At 53.6% G+C, this 24,043-nt stretch overlaps 5 protein-coding genes across 5 annotated transcripts; all 5 read left to right on the forward strand.

Moving 5' to 3' along the window:
* Positions 1-25: 25 nt before the first annotated feature.
* RAD3 (TFIIH/NER complex ATP-dependent 5'-3' DNA helicase subunit) lies at positions 26-2,856 on the forward strand (the record flags this gene model as incomplete). The annotated part of the gene is made up of 5 exons (XM_062914381.1): positions 26-42; positions 95-135; positions 342-727; positions 776-1,223; positions 1,280-2,856. The coding sequence occupies 5 exons, from the start codon at positions 26-28 to the stop codon at positions 2,764-2,766; spliced, it is 2,379 nt and encodes a 792-aa protein (XP_062762614.1). The 3' UTR covers positions 2,767-2,856.
* A 3,907-nt stretch (positions 2,857-6,763) lies between these two features.
* Positions 6,764-9,553, forward strand: QC763_605410 (uncharacterized protein; the record flags this gene model as incomplete). The annotated part of the gene is made up of 2 exons (XM_062914382.1): positions 6,764-6,915; positions 6,973-9,553. The coding sequence occupies 2 exons, from the start codon at positions 6,764-6,766 to the stop codon at positions 9,551-9,553; spliced, it is 2,733 nt and encodes a 910-aa protein (XP_062762615.1).
* Positions 9,554-9,747: 194 nt separating this feature from the next.
* On the forward strand, positions 9,748-11,922 carry QC763_605415 (uncharacterized protein). The gene is made up of 3 exons (XM_062914383.1): positions 9,748-10,696; positions 10,752-11,477; positions 11,499-11,922. Exons 1-3 carry the CDS (start codon positions 9,827-9,829, stop codon positions 11,670-11,672), a joined length of 1,770 nt encoding a protein of 589 aa, XP_062762616.1. The 5' UTR covers positions 9,748-9,826; the 3' UTR covers positions 11,673-11,922.
* A 269-nt stretch (positions 11,923-12,191) lies between these two features.
* QC763_605430 (uncharacterized protein) lies at positions 12,192-15,777 on the forward strand (the record flags this gene model as incomplete). The annotated part of the gene is made up of 4 exons (XM_062914384.1): positions 12,192-12,352; positions 12,438-12,520; positions 12,616-13,666; positions 13,718-15,777. Coding segments are annotated over 4 exons (3,222 nt in total), but the record flags the coding sequence as incomplete, so codon positions are not given.
* An 847-nt stretch (positions 15,778-16,624) lies between these two features.
* On the forward strand, positions 16,625-20,941 carry QC763_605440 (uncharacterized protein; the record flags this gene model as incomplete). The annotated part of the gene is made up of 1 exon (XM_062914385.1): positions 16,625-20,941. The coding sequence occupies one exon, from the start codon at positions 16,625-16,627 to the stop codon at positions 20,939-20,941; it is 4,317 nt and encodes a 1,438-aa protein (XP_062762618.1).
* Between the last annotated feature and the right edge of the window lie 3,102 nt (positions 20,942-24,043).

Consider the following 24,043-nt stretch of genomic DNA (forward strand, 5'->3'; position numbering starts at 1 on the left):
CCAAAACCATCAGTAGATCTTCAAAATGGAGTTCTTCATTGAGTAAGCAGTATCTGATGTGTTTGTCCCGGGAAAGCAAACTAACATGAACAAGTGACCTTCGGGTCCTCTTCCCATACCCCCGAATCTATCCAGGTAAGTCCGCACTACCCTGAACCCTGAACCTCCTGCTGCATGTGTTGCTAACCTTTCCACAGAACAATATGCGTACGTATTCTTTTGGGGTCTATGCGGTGATCTTTTTTGCTGATACTAAGTGCCATGGCACAGCTACATGGTCGATTTGAAGAGTGGGTCTCCTCAAGCTACCCGTCATATGAGCAATCCCTAACACAAGACAGAAACGCTCGATGCCGGCGGAAACTGCGTTTTGGAAATGCCTTCGGGCACAGGGAAAACTGTCACCCTGCTCTCCCTCATTGTGGCCTATCAGATGTCGTCACAAGAGAAGCGACCGCTCATCTACTGCTCCCGTACCATGTCCGAGATCGAAAAGGCTCTGGTAGAACTCAAGGCCCTGATGAAGTTTCGAGCCGAGAGACTGGGGCATGAAGAGGATTTCCGGGCCATGGGTCTAACGTCCAGAAAGAATCTATGTCTGCACCCAGACGTGAAACGAGAAAAGAGCGGAAGTGTTGTCGATGCCCGCTGCCGCAGCTTGACAGCCGGCTTTATTCAGGAGAAGAAGAAGAAGGGCGAAGATGTAGACGTCTGCGTTTATCACGATGTAGGCATTTCAGATCCTGGGTCAAGATACCTGGCTAATACCTGGCAGAACCTCGACAACCTTGAACCGCACAATCTCATACCCAACGGTGTTTGGTCTCTCGATGGCCTGCTCAGATACGGCCAGAAACACACGCAATGCCCCTACTTCACCGCGCGGAGGATGATGAGCCAGTGCAACGTGGTGATTTACAGCTACCACTATCTGCTCGACCCAAAGATTGCTGAGCGTGTTTCCAAAGACTTCTCCAAGGACTGCATCGTTGTCTTTGACGAGGCTCACAACATCGACAACGTCTGCATCGAATCACTCAGCACTGACATCACTGAGGAATCTCTACGGAGGGCTACCAGGGGAGCCCAGTTTCTAGAGAACAGGATCAATGAAATGCGAGACTCTGATCAGCAAAAGCTGCAAGACGAGTATGAGAAGTTGGTTGAGGGTCTCAGGGGCGACGATGAAACTCGCGAAGAGGACTCGTTCATGGCGAATCCAAGTAGGTGTATTTTCGCAAGGGGCCATCAGGGACAGGTGTGCTAATTTTTGCCTTAGCCCTTCCAGAAGACCTTCTCAAAGAAGCAGTGCCAGGTAACATCAGACGAGCCGAGCACTTTGTTGCATTTCTGAGGAGATTCATCGAGTACCTCAAGACCCGCATGAAAGTCCGGCAGGTCATCTCAGAGACCCCCCCTTCTTTTCTGGCCCATCTGAAGGAGTACACTTTTATCGAGAAGAAGCCGCTCCGATTCTGCGCCGAGCGACTCACGTCCCTGGTGAGGACGCTGGAGCTGACCAGAATCGAAGACTACCAACCCCTGCAAGAGGTGGCCACCTTTGCAACCCTGGTAGCGACCTACGAGAAGGGTTTCCTCCTGATCCTAGAGCCCTACGAATCAGACACAGCTGAGGTGCCCAACCCGGTGCTCCACTTCACCTGCCTGGACGCTGCCATCGCCATCAAGCCGGTGTTTGACCGGTTCAGCTCGGTCATCATCACCTCTGGTACCATCTCGCCACTCGAGATGTACCCCAAGATGCTCAACTTTGAGACGGTGGTGCAAGAGTCATATTCCATGACCCTGGCAAGGAGATCATTCCTGCCCATGATTGTCACGCGGGGAAGCGACCAAGCCACAATCTCAACGGGCTTCCAGGTCCGGAACGAACCTAGTGTCGTTCGAAACTACGGCAGTCTACTCGTGGAGTTTGCAAAGATCACACCTGACGGAATCGTCTTGTTCACCCCGAGCTACTTGTACCTCGAATCGCTCATTTCCATGTGGCAGGGCATGGGCGTGTTGGACGAAGTGTGGAAGTACAAGCTCATCCTCGTCGAGACGCCCGACGCGCAGGAGACGGCGCTGGCGCTCGAGACGTACCGCACCGCGTGCAAGAACGGGCGGGGGGCGGTGTTTTTGTGCGTCGCAAGAGGGAAGGTGTCGGAGGGCGTTGATTTTGACAAGGAGTTTGGCCGTACTGTCATCAACATCGGTGTTCCGTTTCAGTACACCGAGTCGCGCATCCTGAAAGCGCGGTTGGAGTTTTTGAGGGAGACGTACCGCATTAGGGAGAATGATTTTCTCTCTTTTGATGCGATGAGGCATGCTGCCCAGTGCTTGGGGAGGGTTATTCGCGGCAAAGACGACTACGGCGTCATGGTGCTTGCGGATAGGAGGTTCAAGTCAAAGATTCAGCAGCTGCCCAAGTGGATCCATCAGGCGCTGCTTGGTGCGGATACTAATCTGAGTACGGATATGGCGGTTAGTAACGCGAGGAGGTTTTTCAAGATGATTGCCCAGCCTTTCCGAACTGAAGACCAGGAAGGTATCAGTATCTGGACGCTTGAACAGCTCAAGCAGCATCAGAGGAAGATGCAGGAGGAGTTGATTAGGGAGTTGCAGGCTACGGAGGAGAAGAGGGTGAATCAACAGCAGCAGGCGCAACAGGCGCAACAGTTTATTTCTGCGAGGGAGAGGCCGGATAGTGATTACGAGATGGATGAGGATGATGAGGCTGAGTTGATGGCGTTGGATCCGTAGTCGCTGACTTCACACGCGCTTGGGTTGTTAGATAATCGGTAGTCATTTGTAACACATAGTATCATCAATCGATATATGTCGTGGGGAGAAAAATAGAGACTGCTACGTTGGCCGAGGCTATTAACGATGGTTAGTAGGCCTTAAATGATGGTTGGAAGCCCTTGACCGATAGTCGAGGGGCCTTGGGGCTGGCTTTGAACGCCATGATTCCACGTTGCTGTCTCTGTTAGGTATTTTGTCTACCGCATGAGCAGTCTATCTCCTAGGTAGCAGGCAAGAGACTCTGAGTCCAAGACCAAAGTTCCAGGCCATGATGTGGTTGTGGGTTCCACGATTCGGGGTTGCCGATGGTGTGTGCCATCAGTTTTTTCCCGCTCGTTCAACTCACCGAATATGCAGGTTGTGCGGTGGTAGGCTCGTGAGCTTGCTCGAGTGGGTGAGGTGGGTGGTATCCGGGTAAATCCCACCTTTTAGACCTCACACCTTCTTTCTTGCTCTCTCTCATCGAAAGGTCACCCTTGACTGCGAACTGTCGCGTCCAAGGCAAAACCGTTTGCGGCACGGGTACCTTAAGGTAGGTAGGTAGGTACGCAAGGCTTTCTCGCCTCGGAGGGTGAGAAGTCACCAGCATGCAATACCACCCTCATGGGCCATCACAGCTCCAATGAAGGATGAGATGCAAGCCAACCCTTCTGGAAGGGTGGAGGAACCAAAAAGGAAGATATCCCGACGTTTTATTGAGTGTGTTCTAGCGTGCTTCGGTGCATTAGTGATGACACCCCCAACTCTTTGATGCACCATTCCCCCCGCGCGCAAGAATCCTTCTTTGATACCCTAGAGTGATCTTGAAGATGGTGGCTTGCGGAAGGGGATCGGTGGGCATGGATCGGGTGGGCATGGTGACGGTGACGGCAAGGCTGACTTCCTTGTGCTTGTTGGAGATGATGTCGTGATGATGATGGTCGTTAGAGATACACCTGTCCATCATCCCTCCAATGGTGCTTGAGCAAATTTCCCTTGTTCGAGTCATTCGGTAACTCCGATCACTCGGATTCTGAATATCGTTTCAATGAGTGGTATCTACACTTGCTTTGGCACACCCCTAACCGCAACCACTACCTCGTGGGGTAGCATGAGAAACGGTGACGCTTGTCATGCTCACAATCCTCGTATTATTTCTCCTTAACAAGGCTCGCAGCTTGCAAAACTTGGAAAGCTATTGGACCATGCAGGAACATGGCGTCCCCCACCACAAACATGCATACAACTCGTGGTAAACTCGTGGCAGCCACATCTTATTTTCCCTGCTGCACGAAGTGCTGTGATGAGATAACGGTGCATGGACTTTACAGCTCGAAAGGTGAGTCCTAGTTGGGAAGGTTGAGATGCATATCAGTGTTGGTGGCATATGAAAGGCAGGTTGTTGGTTGAGGGGTGGTTTATGCTTCAATGAAGCGACATTAGGATTCAAAAGTGGAATGGTTGGTAATGAATAAAAAGTCTTGATTGTTTAAGTTGATACCTGGTAGGTAAGGTCTGAAGCAAGGTCTGATATCAGGGAACACAGTGTGTGTTGAAGATTTTGGCAGAAAGTGTGCTGGTGGTTGACGGACATGTCGCAAGAGAAGAACCCTGTGCATGTGCAGTAATCTATCACCATCACCATCATCATCATCATCATCATCATCATCATCATCATCATCATCGGGACCTCATGATAATCGGCGTTGGAGGATAGGGAAAGCTGTGTCGGCAAGTTAATTACATTAGTAGACTTGTTGTGGAAGAGTGGGAGCCTGTGTGTTTACATCTCCATAGATGCGGTGTTGGTGGTTTGTTCATCAGCATGAGCAGAGCCATCCGAGCTTCCTGTCGGAAAGTTAGCAACATACAGACAGTGAAATGGAAGAAAAACTTATCCTCGTCTCCGAGGGGCCGCCCTCCCAACTTTTCAGCGGGGAGGACGGCCAGGACCACCTCTTTCGAGGTTGTCCCTGTTCCAAAGATAAGCCACATCTTGCCAGCCAACCAAGAACACCAGCAGCCCTTCCCCGCGAAACCAAGGAACCAGACAAGCAAAGAAAGAAGAAACCAGAGACCAGACAAGTACGAAACTTTGACTCCAACTCTAGATGGGTCCCGGCAACTGATCCCCTCTCCCTCCACCCACCCTTCAACCAAGACCCCCAAGTTCGAAGCATTCAGTCCAAACCAGTTGACCGGCCACCTCCCAGACACCACACCCTCACAAAAAGAGTATCCAGACCTCCGCAGATCAATCCAGCAGCCGAACCTCGTCGTCATCGATGTAGCAAATGTCAAAATCGGCAGCCAAAACTCGCAGGAACCCTAATACCAAAGACCGAACCGGACAAGCTCTTTCCGTGTGTATCGCACTGCCAACAGGGACTAGTTTTTGATTCCTCTCCATCCAGTACCATAACTGGCGGGCTAAGGAGGGCATTAACGCGCGGACAAAAGACATCCTTAAAAACCGCGCTGTCGTCTCCAACCGATATGCCCTTTTCAGGACACACAGCCGAAGGAAGGTTGCGTCAAAGACACGGTTGTTTGGCGTCGTCGCCGGACGTAGGACAAAGCCGTACGAGGGCGAGTTAATGCGCCTAGTCGGATACTATGAAGTTCACAGACACGCCTAGCAGATCTGCCACAACGTGGTCCTGGGGGTCGGGCTGTCTTGGGTGGGTTCGTACGCATGCAGAGAGAAGATGAAGATCGAGGGTACCGAGAGCGTGATAGTCTGGCGGAAAATGTCATCATTGGGGTCTCCGTATGTAGTCCAACAGCCCTCGCTCATCTTGCGATGATTCCGGCGAGGTGAGTTGCGGACGAGAAGATGTGAAACCCCAATGTAGATGACCGTACGAAGCCAGACTGCGCTCTCCCTCCCACTTCGAAGCTGCACAGCAACCAAAAGAGCATGCTGGCCGAAGCCGACAAGGCAGTCCCCACACCCGCCAAGCAGCTGGACACCAAACCAGAACATCCATCGTGACCAGAGCCAAAATACCCCAGAGCCAAGTTCCTGACGAGCGACCTCATATCGAGGCCCTTACCATGTGGACTCATAGGAACTGACGTCGCCCACCAAAAGGTGTCTGGAAGATCGCGCCGCCGGTCGGCCCGCATTGCCCCCATCAGGTGCATCCGCATCGCTTTTCAGCGACCGACTTCACGTCAGAGAGCGCAGGCTTAGAAGACGGTTTGAATGACTGTTGAAGCGCAAGACTTGTTGACCAATTAAAAACTTAGGGTTAAGTTCCGAAACTGATTCACCTCGCGGGACTGACGCCGAAGCGATGGCCGCAGTAATCCCTGCGCGGCAGGCTTGGAGGTTCCTGATGCAGGATCGAAGCTGCGACGTACTGCCGACAGTCCAGAACCCAGTGAGGTGGCCCCGGAGGAGCATTCCTTACGGAAAACCAGAGTCGGAGAACTGTGGAGGAGGCGCCGTGCGTGTAGAGTGGTGAAAGAGCTTGGTCCAGCCAATGCAGTGATGCCAGGGCTGTTTGTTGAGGCTGTATATCTCGATGTTGGATTGTCAGATGCTGCGTCTCTGACGAGGCCATTGAATCGATATGCTTTGGTCGAAGGCGGTTCCTTTCGGACATTGTGAGGCAATCGGTGATGTTGGTATTGTATGTTTGGAGGGGAAGGGTGCAAGTCAAGTGAAGAAGACGCGTTCAAATGCTAAACACCGCGTCGAGTGCACAGACCATCAGACCCACCTTGGCTGCAAACAGCTCAGAAGCTTCGCGACGTCATGGGCTCTTGCCTAGTAAGCAGACCACTACCAACCACACCGGCCGGAAGGCACTCACTGAAATACTCACTGCTTGAGGGGGCGAGCATCTAGGCTTGACGATTTCGATATAAATTGGTAGAAGTCTTCCATTTGTTTCCCTCGAAGCGACGCTTGGTCTGATATCAGATTTCTGCCATCACATCGCCTCTGACATCATCGAAAAGACCCGCCATGGATCCAGCAGCTACCGAGCAAAAGAGAAACAATGCCCGCCAGAAGCTGATGCAGTTTATTCTGGACGTTGGATCCAAGGCATTTTCCCCAGACGTCCCCGAATTATCCCGTGTGGAAGGAAGGAAGGAGTGGGATGATGCGATTCAGAGGCAAGGATAGCCCAATGAATTCTCTTGAGCAAGGCCTTGATCTGACAATTGTCCCAGGATAAAGACCTTCAACCTCATAGCTGCCCTTAATATTCTGGTGAGACCCGGTCACGCACCATCATGGCTACGCCCAAAGCTGATGGAAGCTTTGACACTGATCCCCCTCCGTCCGGACGGCGTCAGGGCCACCATGGAGTTCGTCTTTGCTGTTCACCCCTCCAGCACGGTAAGAGTGTCGGAGGCGGCTGTTCCCCAGAAGAGAGGCGCGAACATCACCCACGAGGCCCTAGAGATGGCCAGTAAACTGCTTTCGATTTCTTCTTCCTCGGTCGCGCCCGAAATATGGTACTCAAGCATTGCGCCACAGCTCTCGGTACTGCTCGATGGAGACGAGGGCCCGGAACTCACGAGAACGGCGTCCTACATCATTGGCTTTGGGATTCTGGGACGCAAGGCGTCTGGAGCTCCAGGAACTGCAGGCTGGAAATGCCTCGCTGAGCCTTTGCTCCATGCCATCAAGCCTCCGCCGAATGCTCAACCACCAAGTACCGAGGATGACGACGAGATTGTTGACCTCAGCAAAGAGAGAATTCTTGTGGAATACCAGGATCTCGTCACTGCTCTGCGCCGGCTCAGGTCGTTAGTTGTTTCACACCCAAACCAGGGCTTGGCCAAACGCTTGCTGTCGCCATTGCTGCCGTCCTTGTGGACACTCTCGACATGGAACAGAGCCAGCTCAGAGCTCTCGGACCAGGTCTGCGGTCCGGCTTCAGAATTACTCAAGATATACCTGAAGCTTGCCCCCTCTCCAGAACTCGTGCTTTACCTGATAAGAAATCTTGGGTATGTTGGAGGATACAACCGACAGAGTCCTGAATGGGTCTACAGAGAGACAGGCAAGCATGAGATCGGCATCGTGGAAAGAAAACCTCGCGCTTTTTTCATTGGCGGCGCCCCAACAGCCCCTCAAGTCACCATGGAGGACATCGAGACTAAGATCACCACCTTGCTTGACTTGATCACAACGACCATGTCGGATGCCGACATCATCGGCGCTTTCCTTGAGCTCCTGAAACGATGGTTCAAGGCAGCACGGCAGTCAAGAGGCGGAAGTGTTCTCATCAAGGAAGAGTCTGAGGAAACTCGAGACCCCTTGGAGCAGCTCATTGAGATCAAGACCCTCCAATCCATGATGGAGAAAGTCCCAAACAAGCTCGCCACGCAACCTCGGGCCATCCTCGACCTGGTCAGCGAGATATTGGCGAGCTCTGCCGCCGCATCCGACGAGGACCACAATGATGATGAGGTAACAGGCGTAGCCCTGAGCCTTCTCAACATGATCGTCACAGTCCCCGGCTTCCAAAAATCCCGGGTCAACCCTGACACTTTGTCCCTCATCGAGACCTCTCTCGACAAGCTCTCCAAATCCCCCACCGACCTCGGGAAAACAGCCAACAACCTCGGCCTCCTACTCCTCTACCGAGACCAGATCGACGACCCATCCGAGTCTCTCCTCCCACCTGCCCCGGCAGACCGCCAAATCGAAGACCGCAAAACGTACAGCCTCGCCATTTCCTACATCACCGCCTCTGACTCCCCCCCCCCGGTAAGGTCTGAAGGCCTGCATCTAATCGGCACCCTCATAACCTCGCACTCCCCTGTCCTCGACATTCCAGGTATTCTAGTCCTGCTGTCATCCCTCATCTCGGACAGCGACGAGTACATCTACCTCCGCATCATCAAACTCTACACCCTCCTCGCAGGCTCCCACCCCAGAGCTGTGACGAACGATTTGCTTGACCAGTTCATTGACGCTAAGGAGACTTACTCTGTCGATGCCCGGCAGCGGTTCGCTGAAGCGTTGTCACAGATCATCGAACGTCTAGGGGAGACTTTTACCGGTGATCTCGCGCAACGTGTAGGCGATGGTCTACTCTCCGTCGCCGGCCGGAGAGCTCACAGGCCCAAAACTGAAGCTAGGCAGGCGAGGGAGGCCAAGGTGCAGGAGAGGAAAAATAAGGAAGCGGCTGATGCCTGGGGGGGTGAGGTGCCTGACTTTAGTGACCCGACGACGCCGGAGGAGAAGGCGAGGAATGAGATTTTGGAAAGGATTGTTGAGGGGTGGGAGTCGAAGAGGGGGAGTGAGGATATCAGGGTCAGGGCTTCGGCTTTGGGGGTTTTGGGGATGGGGATGGAGGTTAATGTAAGGGGTATGGGGGTTAGGGTTGTTAATTTGGCGGTTGAGCTGGCGGTTAGTATTTTGCAGGTGGAGAGGGGGGTGGAGGGGGGGATTTTGAGGAGGGGGGCGGTGATGATGGTGAATGAGTTTGTGAGGGCGTTGGATAGGGTCGGGGAGGGGTTTGGGTTTGGGTTTGGGTTTGGGGAGAGGGCAAGGGAGGATTTGATGAGGACGCTTGGGTGGGTTAGGGATACGGATGGGGATGGGCTGGTGAGGAGGCAGGCGGGAGAGGTGGTGGAAAGTTTGGAGGCTTGGGGGGTTAGGAGGTTGGTCGGGAAGGGGGAGGAGGATAAGGGGATGGGGATGCTGAGGGGGTTGGTGGTGAATCCGATTGAGAGGGTGAATCCGGCTGTGGGCGAGGAGAAGGTGGGGAGGGTGAGGATTGAGGAGGTTGAGTGAATTATTAGGCTTTATGCTTGAGATTAGGCTTTTATATCACTGCTTTTGAACATTGCGTTCTGTTTTTGTGATCTTTTGGCTTGGTGTTGTGCAAGTGTAATAGGTACGTACCTTTCTTGGCAACCCGTGACAGCGCGTGTATCCCGGCGTGTTTTCGTCCCACCTTTCTGCATCCCCGCAGCAAGCAAGCAGCAGGCAAGCCACTATCTAAACCAGCTGCACCGCGTTCAATCAACCATCCCAAAACAACGACACCAAAAAATAAATAAAAAAATGGCCCCTCGAGAAATCCTTGACTCGGAAGACGACGGCGATGGCTTTGACGACGACCAAGAAGAATATGGCGAAACCTTAGTCCCTCCTGATGCAGCTGTCGAACAGCAGGCAGCAGCGCCACCTGCAACAAGCGCCGCCATAAACAACGTTGCTGCCACAAATATCGGCACCACCGCCCTCTCGACCGATTCGTCTTTTTTTGAGAGGGTGTATGAGGGGCAGTATATCGCTTTTGATCTGGAACAACCAGTGGCTGCGACAACAGCAACAGCAACAGAAATGCCTCCTTCTACGCGGAAAGCCACCGGCCGTGCAAAGGCCAAAACTAACGATGCGGTTGTCGATTTAACCTCCCCGCGAAAAACAGACGTGTGGGACCTTCCGGGGAGTTCCCTCCCCCCAACCGCTGAGCAGGGTTCGCGTCGGTCGGCGAGGAAGCGCGCGCAGGTTGGGGTTGGGGTTGGGGAAGAGGAGGAGGATCCGTATGCCTTTCCAGAGTCGACTCCGGCCGCGAAAAGGACAAGACGTAGTCTTGGTGCGGCTGCCAGCCCTGTTGCGCTTGTGGGGGGGGTGGGGATGTATGTCGCCACGAGTGAGATGACGGCCAGTCAGAAGGAGCAGCATGTGGCCGTGTCGTTGCCCAATTCGTCTACGAGTGAGGTGATGGGAGGGACATTGCCGACGCTGCCGCACGGGGAGGGGCAGAGCTCGAGCGGGGGGACGTTGAGTACTATTGCTTATACTACGCCGAGTAGGATTGGGAGTTCGAACAGGAGGGACATCTCGTCTATGGGTGGTGTTGGTTCGTCTGTTGGTGGTGGTGTTGGTAGTGGTGGTGGGGAGATTGACACGCCGGCAAGGTATCAGGTATGTGTGCGGACGGTGGTTGGTGTTGAGATGTGGGGGCTGACTAGTGTGACAGTCATCACCGGATGTGTTGAACGACATGGCGCCTCCTTCGACCGGCAGCAAGAGAAAGGCCAGGGGTAAAACGGACATGGAGCCTCCCACCTCGACTGCTTCGGGCCGCAAAACCAAAAAGAGGCGCATCATTGAGGACGAAGAGGATGGTGACTTTGGAGCTGAAAACGACCAGAGCCATGTTTCTGAGGATATCTCGACGGAAGTCATCCCTCAAGCTGAACCGGAACCACAACCAAAGAAGAAACGTGGCCGGAAAAAGAAGGAGCCTGTACCCCTGCCGGAGGAGGCAGCACCGGATGTAGAGCTTAGTGAGTTCTACCACCTTGACGCGGAAGCTACTGCTTCAAAGGGGCAGGTGGCCCCATTGCCGGATATGGAGGGTGAGGCTGCACCTGAGGCTGTCGAGCCTGAGCCCGTGGTGGAGGAGCAAGCGCCTGTCAAGAAACGGAGAGGTCGGCCAAAGAAGGCGGGTACGGTGGCCAGGACACAGCATGTTGTTATTGAGGTGGAGGAGGAGGGTGTTGAGGAGATGAGGGAGCCGTTGGCGGAGGTGCCTGTGAACACTCAGACAAAGGGGAAGAAGACTCCTGCTAGGAAGGGGAAAGGTGGTAGGAAGAAGAAGGAGGTGGTTGTTGATTCTGAGGAGGATGGGGAGGGTGATGATGGGGAGTGGGGGGAGAAGAAACTGGTAGAGGAGCAAGAAGAGGTGGCCAAGGAGAAGAAGGTGGTGGAGGAGGTGGTCAAGGAGACGAAGATGGAGGTGAAGAAGGTGGTCAAAGAGACGAAGGTGGAGGTGAAGAAGGTGAAGGAGGAAAAGGTGGTTGCTGGGGGGACTCCGATCAAGCCGGCGGGGTATAGGGTTGGGTTGAGCAAGAGGAGCCGGATTGCGCCGTTGTTGAAGTCGCTGAGAAAGAATTGAGGGAGTGTGGGATTGGAAGGCATGTTTTGATTTGTTATTGTTATGGATAGTAGGGATACCCTTTGCTTTATTGCTGTGTTGGACTGGGGGGGGTTCGGATGGATGTGGGAAGGTTTAATGGGGATGGGATGGTGTAAAGGATGTATTGTGTATATGCTCTTGTTGTCCATTGGCAGGGCAAGGTAGCTCTCGGGAAATGATACTCGCGTGAAGAGAGACGAAATATTATGTCTTGTCATCTTGAGCTCTATCGATTATATGATATATGTAGTAGAGGGCTAGGGTCTCGGTCTCAACAAACATCTCCAGCTTCTAGAATCTCTCCTTACAGCTCTCAATCCGATTTCCATACCTATCTTGTCACTAATTATCCTCAGCCTCAACAGAACCACCCCCTTTATCTTGAAATATGATGCTGTGCCTGGCTTCTTTGACCTCGATGCCCCAGCGCCGCTGCCCACCTGACCTCTTACACTGTTCCACAGAAGGTTTAGCACCGTCTGCTAAGTCCCCCAAGTTCCGGCATTGAACCCTGCACTACAAGGGCAGGGCGACCAATGGAGGGCGGGAATCGTAGGTAGGGACCCGCTGGACGGTGAACCACGTCATCGTGCCGCCGCGCGCGTGTTCGTGCAGTTTTGGTATGCGCGCGCTGCTGTGCCCCGCGCTGCTGTGCCCGTGTGTGTGGTGGTTACTGCCTGGAGAGATTTTTCTCGGGTTTTACGGAGTTGGGAGCGTGAGATGTTGCGGTATTCTTTATTAAAGGAAAAAGGAGAGAGAGCTGCTATTGCAGAAGAGCAAGGCTTTCCAGAAAGGAAAGCTAGAGAGGTGCAGGGCTGAAGCTAAAGGTGCGTCCGTGTACCCCTACCTCACCAGAAGGCAGCAACGTCTACAACCTTTTCATTCTTTCCACCGCTCTTCTAACTGCTACGATATCCAGCAGAAACAATGCCACCAAAACACAGCTACACCACCCACTGCCGCCTCCGCCCCTTATCCCCATCCCCAGATGACCAAGTCCCGGCGGCAAACCCCCAGTACTTCTACTCCTCCCCCATCCCCATCGACGACCCTTTATCCGCCGCCGTTGGCACCATCCCCGACGCCTCGAATCCGAGCTCTGGGGTTCAAAACCTCCGCCCTTTTTCAGAGGGGGATAACCTATCCCTTGAGCGGGCTTGGTTGGGGTTTGCGAACGCAGAATCGAAAGAGGAGCATCAGAGGCTGGTGAGGAGGTGCAAGCTGGGGAGAAAGGTTGATCAGGAGGGGGAGGTGAGGAGACGTCTCGAAGCACTCGTCGACCGCCTCGCCAAACTCCACATTGACAAGCACAAGCGGGAATCTGTCGCTTCAGCAAATGATGGGTTGCTCGGCCCGACGAGCATGGTTGTTTTGACTGAGGATGGTGGGGGAGAGGAGAAGGTGGTTTGCTGTCAGGAGTTGGAGATTGATGTCGCGGCGGAACTGAGAAAGGAGTTTTGTGGGTTGGTTAGGCGGAAGGTGGGTTGGTTGAGGCAGGAGAGGGTTGCTGAGGGGGTTATGGCGGTGATAAGCAAGATGCAAGGCGGGGGTGCGGAGGGGCAGGAACAAAACAAGAAGGGGGGAGGGGGGAGTAGTAGACCTGGGACGCCGGTGCCGCAGATGGTTGTGGGGAGTGTACCCAGGGTGCCGGGAATGTCGGGGATTGGGGTTGGAGAGGAGTTGTTACGGGGACGGGGGTTGGTGGATGGGATGGGGGAGAGTGGGGTTGCTACGCCTGATGAGAGGGAGAGGGAGAGGGAGAGGGGGACAGGGAGGAGGGGGGGGGAGAGTACTGCTGGGACGAGGATAGCTGGGAAGGGGGCTGTGCCGCCGCCGGAGGAGGATACGGCAGAGGTGCTGGTGGGGATTCAGAGACTACATGTGGTTTCGCTGCCGGTGTTGCAGATGAAGCCGATTTACTGGTCGCCGGTGAATGATATTGCCGCGGTGGTGAGGGCGACGTGGTTTTACAGGTCCTTACCTCCCCTTCCACGGACAGTTAACAAAAAGCTGACAGTCAACAGAGACACCATGATCCCCCTCCCTCCGCTGATCGCCAACCAGCTCGAGGCCGGCTACCGCGAACTTCGACCCTGGACAGAGACCTGGTCTGACGAGCTCCGTTCTGCCCTCGACGTCGGGGCGGTAGGCGAAGAAAAGGTTACTCATCGCCTCTGGCCTGAGCACCACAGTGAGAAGCAACGGTCGGCCAAGTCGAAAGATGGACAACATCTACCGCCTGAACCGCCTGTGTCAAGTGACCCGTTCTGTGCAGCGAGGTGCTTTAGTGGGGAGGCTGCTGCGGAGGGGAAGTTGGAACCTGTTCGCGAGGAGGCTGACACTGCCATGCCGGCGCCAGAGCAGAGACAGTATTCAAATCACCACGTTATTTACAAGAATGCCAAGGAGGCGTTTTTGCTCAAGCCGAGCCAGCAGCCCTCGGCGTATTACTCCCGGAGACCGGTACAGAAGATTATGAAAGGGGTCACGGTTGGGGTGCCGGTTGTGAGAGGGTTTGATAGGGCCGCGTGGGAGAAGGTTCATGAGCCTAAGAAGCAGCAGCAGGTGAAGCCACAGCCGGTCAGACAGGAGCAGAGGGGAAACAACAGCGAGGAGGGTGTGTGTCAAGGCTGTCAAGAAGAGCTGCGAAAAGGCCAGGTGACCGACCTTGTCCTCATCGCCCACGGAATCGGCCAAAAATTCGCGGAAAGGGTGGAAAGCTTCCATTTCACGCACGCGGTGAATGCCTTTCGAAGAATGGTCAGTGTCGAGCTGGAGACTCCCGCCGTCAAGTCGGTCTTGCGGCCGGAACAGAACGGGATTATGGTTTTGCCAGTAAACTGGAGACATTTGCTCAGCTTTGAAGACGGGGGGCCGACGACGGGGAACGAGGAGGATAAAGCGGCTTACGCTCCGGATGGGTTTGGCCTCAAGGATATTGAACCGGGTACGATACCGGCCGTGAGGAGCATGATTTCGGATGTGATGTTTGATATACCTTTCTACATGTCGCATCATAAACCAAAGATGATCGCGGCGCTGGTGGGGGAGGCGAACAGGGTTTATAGGCTTTGGTGTGGGAATAACCCGGGGTTTGAGGAAAAGGGGAGGGTGCATTTGATTGGGCATTCGCTGGGGAGTGCGATGGCTGTGGAGGTGTTGAGCAAACAGCCTACCAGGGTGCCGAGGCCTCTTGGGCAGGTGCCAGATACAAAGCACTTTGAGTTTGATACGGTTAATTTGTTCTTGTTAGGGAGCCCGGCGGCGTTCTTCTTGCTGTTGGAACGAGGGGGGTTGGTGCCGAGGCAGGGGAGGATGAAGCCAGGCGCCGAGGCGGCGGATACGGTTGCGAAGGATGTGGTGGGGGAGTTGGGCATGTTTGGGTGCATTGCGGTGGATAATATCTATAATATTTTGGCAAAGGAGGATCCGATTGCGTATTTGCTGAACGGGACGGTCGACCCGGTGTATGCGGCGAGTTTGAAGACGGCGTACGTGCCGAGTTTGAAGACGGGGTGGTTTAAGGGGCTGGGGGATGCGTTCAGGGGGGTTGTTGGGGTGGGTGGTTCGTCATCGTTGGAGAGTGAGGTTGGTGGTGCTGGTGGTGGGACGGAGCAGCAGAAGAAGCCGTCGATGATGATGAGGTTGCCATCGCAGTTGGAGCTGGAGGTGCATGATTTTACGAGGGAGGACGTGGCGGAGAAGAAGGCGTTTCTGCTCAATGATAATGGGCAGATTGATTATTATTTGAGGAGTGGAGGGGGGCCGTTGGAGATTCAGTATTTGAACATGCTGAGTGCTCATACGAGTTATTGGACGAATCTGGACTTGATTCGGTTCTTGTGTATTGAGGTGGGGAGGAGGCCGGGGAGGAAGAACACGCTGCCGGCGATGAGGGCTGTGAAGGTCAAGGGGCGGTTTGGGGGTGTGGCGGTTGGTGGTTTGGGATGAGATGGAGGGTCTGGACCTTACTTTGTTTGGACTTGTACTGTATTTGATAGCGACGGCGTTTAGGAGCGAGACGGATATACTTGGTCAAGGTAGACAGACAGGTAGACAACAGCGCGTTGTTCATTTGATTGGTTGAGGAGTGCTCTTTGAAGTGGCTAACTGGATGGATGCACTTGGATTCGAGACAAAGAACAGTGTGAACAGGGAACTACATAACATGATATCTGGAATTGAAGATGGCCTCTGCTGCCGCCGCTGCTGTGCAATCCCAGATCTTCCCGGATCTGATTCCTTAACACGACTTATATAAGGCTGGCTCGGCAGGGGGCTGGCATAAATTGTTAAGCTTAGCGAACGGTGCTTGGCATGCCGCCCTGTTCCTGTTTCAACAGCTCTCTCTAGTTTCCGAGCCGCAACACCACTGCATCTTTGCGATAGCCGTTGCTGGACGCTGCCGCGAGAACCTCTCCATCGAAGCGCATCGCCCCCGTGTGAGGCGGTGGAAGCGTCGCGGATGCCAAGAGCCAGTGACCAGTTGACAGCGGAGTCATTTGTTGAAGCGACATCGATAGCGCGCGTGGGCCAGCAAGCTCCTTGCAAGGTAAGTGCCAAATTTTGTCTCCACCGCGCGTCGTCCAAAAAAGTCGGACACGATGCGATGCCTCTTCCCTGCACTGTACACACACACACCCAGACCGCGAAGTCGTGACATGCCCCGCAAAGCCATCGAGACATGCTGTGATTGTTAGAACCTGCAACGACGACAACGACGAAGAGGAAGACGAGGACGAAGACGAGGATGAGGACGAGGACGGAGAGCCACCGACGACGAATGAATGCCGAATGAAGAATAATAATATCTTGAGAGACGTCTGAGCTTGGGCAGTGGGTAGTGGGACTAGACGTTGGACAGTAGCAAAGAGCGTGTTGCTTGCTTCGTCCCAGCTTTCTAAAAAGACCTGAGCTCTGCGCTCAACTCAATGCCCATCCACGACACCTTGCACGAGGCAGTCGACTGCACAGGCGACTTCCTCTCTGACTTGCTGCGCTTCCTGCCCCTCCGAACGTTTACCTTTTCTTCGACTTTTGCAACTTTAACTTCGCAGCACAAACAGTTTTGCCTGCTGTTTATTTTCCTGCTTGCGCTTGTCACTGCTGTGGCTTTCACCTTCCCCAACTTACATTCACACTCTCACTCTCTTTTCCACGACTGCTGGAAATCACAACTAACAGAAATGCCACCGAGCAAAGCTCCCACCCCGCGGACGTCGCGCAATAGTCGCGGCCTGCGAAACAGTCCCTTCGTCGAAAGGACTCCCGTCGTCAGACGATCGTCGAGACGCTCCACCAAAGGCACCACTCCTGCCAGCACCAAAGTCGTCGACAGTTTCACCGAGCTCCCCGAGCCGGCGACTCCGACTCCGGTCGCTCGATCTGTGAATATCCAGACCCCTTGTCCTCGACCTGGGCTCGCCGCATCCCCCAATCGTACCGAGCCTATTGAGCAGGTCCCTACCTCTCAAACAACTACCTCTCTCGGACCCGTCGCCCTCGAGCCTATTCGAGAAGAGCAGTCGCCAAGGACACCAGCCGCTGCCTCTCCGATCAGCGCTGCCCCAGAGCAAGCGTCTACCACACCTGTCTCGTCATATACACCGACAGGCCCCAGCACTCATACCCCGCCTGCCCAGCGGAAGGTCTCGCCTCTCCAGTACCGGCGTATTGCCTTGATAAAAGGAACCCCCGTCAAGCCTGTCAAGAAGGCTGGCCCAGTAACACCCATCTACCGTCCAACGAGATTCCTCACAAGACTGGTCGACCGAACACCTGCCCCGAAACCTCCTCCTACCCCTCGGAGTGAAGGTCATGAAACCCGTCGGTTTGCAGAGCGCCGAGAACAAGAGGACGATGAGACCGAGTTTGCCAAGGGCATCTATCTGGCCATCCGCAACGATCACCGCATGAGAGAGTGCTGGTGTCCAATACCCAACATTTACAACTCGAAAGAAGAAGCCGAGGCGGGATCGGGTCACCTTCGATTTTACATTAGTGACACAAACGGCACCAAGTCCCTGCGTGTCCTCCAGAAGAAGGACGACTTCAACTGGCACTGCCACTGCGCCCAGGAGTACCACCCCGTGTGTTTCGAGCTCCTGAACAAGAACGGGAAGCGGCCGGCTCAAGGTTCCGAGCTGGACTTGATTGCGCAGAATTCGGGCCTCAAAAATAGCGAGAGCGTTAAGAAGGTTGTCAGCACACCGAGCGAGCCCACAGGAGAGGGGGAGAAGACAGAGCAAGAGAGTCGTTGGTCCATGTGGTCGCAAGCCCGTGGTCTTTTCGGTTCGGTAACCACCATGATCAACCCGATTACCAACTTGATCGGCAAGCTTGTCGGCGCCGTGCGCGGTAACCACTATGAGACTGTCGATGTGCGCCGCACCAACGAGCAAGATGGCACAATTGTTGTCAAGAGATTCAAGCGCCAGCTGGGCGGAGCTGAGGAGGATGAAGTCGACGGCCTGGATTGGGTCAAGAACCCCACCGAGTACATCGGCGCTGAGAGACTCGAAAGACTTGCCGGCGATTTTGTCGGTCAAGCAACACTTGTTCAGGAAGGCAAGATTGTCACCGGTCTTACGATCAAGGACATCATGCAAGAGCAGCTTGCTGGCCAGGGCGTCATCGGCATCAGTGTTGCGATCTTCAAGTACCAAGAGATGCTTTTCGGCCCTGTGACTGCCGAATGGACCGAGGTGGAGAGAGCCGAGAGGTTTACGGAGGCGGTTAAGAGGTACATCCGTAACCTGCTGAGCACCATCGAGATGATGAGAAACATTTACAGCCCGGACAACTTTGAGATTTTGAAGCAAGAGTTCCCCAAGCCCAGGTCTGGTTTGGGACTGGGCAACAACGAGTTCAGGCTTGCGGCGAGAAAAGCCGGGGAGTTTTTGCTGTTCTTCCAGTCTCTGGTCGACCTCATTCCCATGGACCTGGACATGGTCAAGACGGTTGGGCAGGTGATTGTCGATTTCGATGCCGTGGGCAAGAAGGAGTTGGTTCCGAGCTTGGTTGCCGTCGCCGCAGCCCCGGTTGGGACCATGCCTGGACTTTTCCCAGACGAGAAGCCTTCTGTCATGGAGGAGGTCCCCATCAAGGAGTTGGACATTCAGCCTCTGTATGAGTACAGATACCCGTCACCCGACCCCTCCGAATCGGACAGCACACCGGGCGAGCCGGGCGACTACCGTCTGATTGCCAAACCGAGGGGCATCTTGAAGGCTTCCAAGACATGGAGTGTTCCTCCCACGCCTAAGTATGTCCCCACGCCACAAAAGAGCCGCAGGCTGGTGTTTGAGAGCCCAATCTCGAGGTTCATTGCGCCCTCACATATACCCTCCAGGGTCATGACTGCCAGAGAAGCCGAGCTGATAGTAGAGGCTGAGCGCAAGGCAGAGCTTTTAGGTGATGAGCACTCCCTCAAGGTGCTGGAGGCCACCATGACAACAAATTCGAGGCACAATGCCTCGCAAGACCAGTTCCGATGGAGCGCCCGCGGGCCTGAACTGGAGAAGGACGACAAAGAGATGGGTCTGTCCCGTTATTATCAAAAGTATGGCAAGTTCCTCGACGATGCGAGGGAGGATCTCGAGCAACGCAGTGAGAGGAGGAAAAGGAAGCTGGAGCAGGAGGAGAGGTCCATTTACAGGATGACTCCCCTGAAGCGAGAGATTCGCATCCCCCGGCCGCCGCAGTTTACGACTGCCGAGAGGAGGCGCAGAGCGGCGGAGGCGGCGGCGTCAATGCCCTCTCCCGAGCCGGACAGCTCTATCTCTTTCAGCCCGTGGTACAAGCGGTTTACCGGCAGGGGATATCGTGAAGAGCCGATAGAAGATGATGATGAGGGGGGTTATGTTATGGCCAAGCCTGCCCGCACCAAGCCTGCCCAGACCTCGCGGTTTCAGGGGGTGGAATCGGACGACGAGGGCAACGTGGTCACGCCGGAGTCTAGCCCGAAGAAGGTGCAGCCGGCTACTCCAGCGCGTGTCCTCGACCTGCTTTCTTCGCCAACTACCACCAAGGTGAAGGTGAAGCCGCGATTCAATCATCAGGATGGCAAGCTAGTCGTCGACTTGACGAGTTCGCCAACGGGCAGTGCACAGCGGGTCGTCAACCCCAACGTTCAGGTACAGGTTATCACCGAGCGCGTCACCAGGACCAGCTCGAGAGAAGCCACAAAAACCCTGTTTGGCTCAGATCCTGACTCGGATCCTGAGGATGCCGCCCTCATAGCGTCAAGAGCGGAAGAAGAGCGTGCCGAGCTTGCTCGTAAAAAGAAGGAGGAGGAGGAGAAGCTTCGGCAGAGGTATTTGAATCAAGAGAAGGAAGCCGCGGCGAGGAAGGCGAGGGAGGAGGAAGCGAAAAGGAAAGCTGCCGAGGTGGAGAAGGACAAAAAGGCAAAGGAGGCGCAAAAGGTTGCCGAGAGGATCAAGAGGGTGGAGGAGATGAGGCTGAGGGCTCCTCTCAGGCCTCTGCACAGACCGGTGTCGGAGCTGTGGGAGGCGGCGGTGAGCGAGCTCGGCAACCAGCCGGCGGATCAGGTGATGGCCAAGTTTCCCAACGGCCGGGTAGAGGGACAGCTGACGAGGTTCGATCTTTATGAGCGGCTCACGCGGCAAGGTCCCGACGGGGAAGACGTCTGGCTCAACGACCAGGTCATCATGGCGGCACTGAGGCACATGGTGCTGACGGTGGACAAGAAGATGGGCGGGACCAAGGAGCGGCCCAGGGTGGCGTGCCTGGACAGTTACTTTTGGAAGATGCTCGTCGTGGACAAGAAGGGGGTGGATCCCATGATGCGGGCGGCGAAGCGGCAGGCGGGGCTGACGCCCGAGAACTTTTACGAGTGCGCGTTCGTGCTGGTGCCGATTTGCGAGAATAGTCACTGGACGCTGGGTGTGATTAGGCCGGATTTGAAGGTGGTGTATCACCTTGACTCGCTGGGGCCGGGGGGCGGGGAGAAGGCGAAGAAGCTGCTGGGGATTGCGGCGTTGATTTCGGGGGGGAAGTGGAAGAGGGACGAGTGGGAGGATGTGAGCGAGTTTATTCGGAGCCCGAGGCAGAGGAACGGGAATGACTGCGGGGTGTGCACGATTACGAATGCGGAATGTGTGCTGAATGGGATCGTGCCGGCGGAGGCGTGGTTGGCGAGGGAGATGGGGCAGTTGAAGAGGAGGTGGATTGCGGCCATGTTGATGAATGGGGGGTATGAGGGGGAGTTTAGTTTGGAGGGGATTTAGCGGGGGAGGGGGTGGAAGAAAAGGAAAATAATAATAAAAAAAATATAAAGAAATCAATGTGTGGGATTAGATGGCGTTGACAATACCATTTGAAAGGGGGTTGTTGGGTCATGGTGTTGGAAAAGGGGTGTATTATATGGTTTTTTTACATTTTTTTTTTCACATGGTGTTTTGCGGGATTGGGGCAGAGTTTACATAAAATGGGGAGTTTTAGCACAAGGAAAAAGGAGTCTGGGGATGGGATCTGGTGATGATTTTTGTGGTGTTTCAAGGTCTGGGTCTGGTTCTGGGATTGGGAAAGAGGGATTTAAAGATCTGGGTGGTTTCAGTGGGAATAAGGGGGGGTTGGCGTTTTTGTTTTTGTTTTGTTTTCATGTGAATCCTGGGAGGAAAGATGATCTGAATGCTGGGGGGGAGTTGGGGGGCTCGCTTCTAAGGATTTTGGTTGTTGTTTTTCTGGCTGGGGAAATAGGGGAAATAGGGGGGGGGGATGGATATTGTTACATTGTGGGATATTTTGTTGGAATAATACAATGCATTATGGACAAGATAATGCGAGAATACTGCGGCCGAGTCGGGAAATTTGATGTTGGTTTGGTGGTGATTTAGATGGCTTTTACGTTAGGATGGATGGGGTTTGTGATATTTTTGTAGGGGTTTAAATGGACTTTGAACTTGAAGGCCTGAGAGGTGTTTGACTTGGTGAGAAGGAGGGTTTGGGGGCAAAGTTTTGGAGGGTTTAAGGGGCATTTTATGTGTCCGAAGCTCCTTCTGTTGATCCGCATCAGCCTACGCCCCGCTGACGGCCCGGCTTCTCGCAATGCTAATCGTGAGCGCCGTGCGAGAAAGGGTAGCTTGCCGCAATGCTTGCTGCTGCAGCGCCGAGGAGGATGACAGTGCTCCTGCTGAGGAGGCTGACGGTGCTTCGACCGCCGTCTCTGTGGACCAGGAGGGCGTGGCTGCCGAGTAAGCTAGTGGTAACATCAACCCTACTTTTATCAGTGAGAAGAGTGTTGTGGTTTGGTCCGGAAGGCCTCTCTGTCTCTACTAACTAATTAAGATGACGCCAGCAGCGTCGACATCTCCACTCCCGCCCCTGCCAACCAGGCACATACCAGTCCCACCAAGACTGTAAGAACTAGGTCTTGATGTTGGGTTGGAGTCGATTTGGAGTTGGGTTGTATTGAGACATGTTCATCCCAGCTTTTGAAGAGTTCATCCCAGCTTTTGAAGAGTTCATCCCAACATTGACATTGCGAATCGTAAGGGGACGCTGCCGAGAGAGATAGTGTTGTGAGGAGACGGTCCAGGGATTTGTTTGTGAACGCTTAAGGTTGGTTTGGAGACTGCTTGAGATTGGTGTGTAAACGCTTACAAATTGGTCCAAGCTTGAGCCAACATGGTGGGCAGATGAAATTCTTAAACGCAAGGAAACGCTGATTTTTGTGTAATATCCTTGAGTGAATGCTTTGTGTATTGGTGTGTAGACAGACGCTTGGTGTGGTGAGCTGGTGAAATGTAATCTCTGGCAGTAGTATACGGCATGATCTGTAGTCTAGGCTGTAGGCGTAAGTGCTGAAGGTGGTGATGTTGCTGTTGAGGATATGGTGTTTCTGGGTGATGTGGTTGGCTTGGCTTATGGCTTTGTTTGTGTGACTGAAAAGTTATATCGGTGCTGAAGATAGGCGATCTATAGGTAGCTGGGATGGAGAGTGAGGCCAGCCATGCTTGTGCTGAGATTGAGCACCAAGACGTTGACCGTTGAGAATGAGGACTCTAATTGTGGGCAAGAGGTTTTTGAAATGCTGGATAGTATTGCGAGTCTTTGAATTCGGTGGCAGTGTAAAAAGTGAGCACGTCGAAGCAAGCGACCTGCAGTACCCAGCAGATAGTCTGGAGAGGAAACGCTGCTGGTCGTCGACGAACTTGGTGGAGCAGCGGTGCTTTTGCTATGTCCTGGGAGGAGCCTCCCGCCTTAGATCCTAATAGTCCACCGCAAAGGCGGGAGGATATACTAAACTGCATGGAATGGTTAGAGAGAACCCCATGTCTTGGTCATGATTTCGTATACGATCATGATTCGGATCTTTGATGTAGTGATATATTTGGGGAAGTTGCCTGGATGGAAGAGGATATCCGGTAGTATTTTCCTGGCGGCCTCGTTCTTCAAAACCCAGTGGTATGTCCCAAATGTGATGATATTGTACATACCCAATCTGGGGAAGTCTTTTTCGGCTTCGAAGAGGAGTTCAGGCAACATCTTATAGCAAACCTTGTTTTGGATCACGCAAGCATAAGTCCCCAGGGTCAAATATTCTTATGGATAATATACTGGTTCTGTCCGACGCAATTCTCTTACCCTTCTACTTAACTCGTTTGTTACAGCGGAGTAAAAAGGCTACATGTCCGTTAATAGGAGGATAATCTTGATGATCTTGGAATGGCTCTTTTGTTTGCCCTTTTTGAGGCTGAGCGATCTTTCTGGCGGGAAACATGACGATGGCAGGACGAGCTACTAAAGTAAACGACATTGAAATAAAGGAGAGGCCAGTCTTGATTAGTGAGCGGTATCGGGCATCGACAGAGCAACATTAAGTTCGATATCATGTGGGACAATAAAGCTTCGTTGGATTGGAGGTGAATTGTGAAAAGGGAAGATATCGGTAAGCATGGCATACTGATCACTCCGTCTTTATATTATTCGTAGAGTGGGATATATAGTAATAAAAGGCAGGCAGTAGTGGGAATGTTGTGTAGGTAGGTGGTGGTGGATATTTAGAAGAGGGTGCCTGGGCAGATGGATGAGGCAAGAGGGGCGTTGTCTTTGTCTTCATCTAATCATATCAAACACACTTGGTAAAACTAAGATGGGAGGTAAATAACTAGTCGATATAGCAGGATCGTAAAACATTTTTCTTTGGTAACTAATCACCCAAAACAGAACAAGACAGGTCTCTTTGAACGTTTTGTCGGATATCTTCAACAGTAGATAGGTAAATAGCAATTTCAATACTTGCTCTGTTCTAGACATATCTAAACTGCGAAGAGGCCATATCACAAATGATCCTCTTCACCACTGTCCCTATTAAAAGACGCTCAATC

The sequence above is a fragment of the Podospora pseudopauciseta genome, chromosome 6 (genome assembly GCF_035222475.1).
Source record: "Podospora pseudopauciseta strain CBS 411.78 chromosome 6, whole genome shotgun sequence".
Classification (NCBI taxonomy): domain Eukaryota; kingdom Fungi; phylum Ascomycota; class Sordariomycetes; order Sordariales; family Podosporaceae; genus Podospora; species Podospora pseudopauciseta.

Coding starts and splice junctions, on each gene's coding strand:
- QC763_605415 (XM_062914383.1), top strand. CDS start 9,827: ATGGCCCCTCGAGAAATCCTTGACTCGGAAGACGACGGCGATGGCTTT. Junction 10,697..10,751: donor ACACGCCGGCAAGGTATCAG/GTATGTGTGCGG, acceptor CTAGTGTGACAG/TCATCACCGGATGTGTTGAA.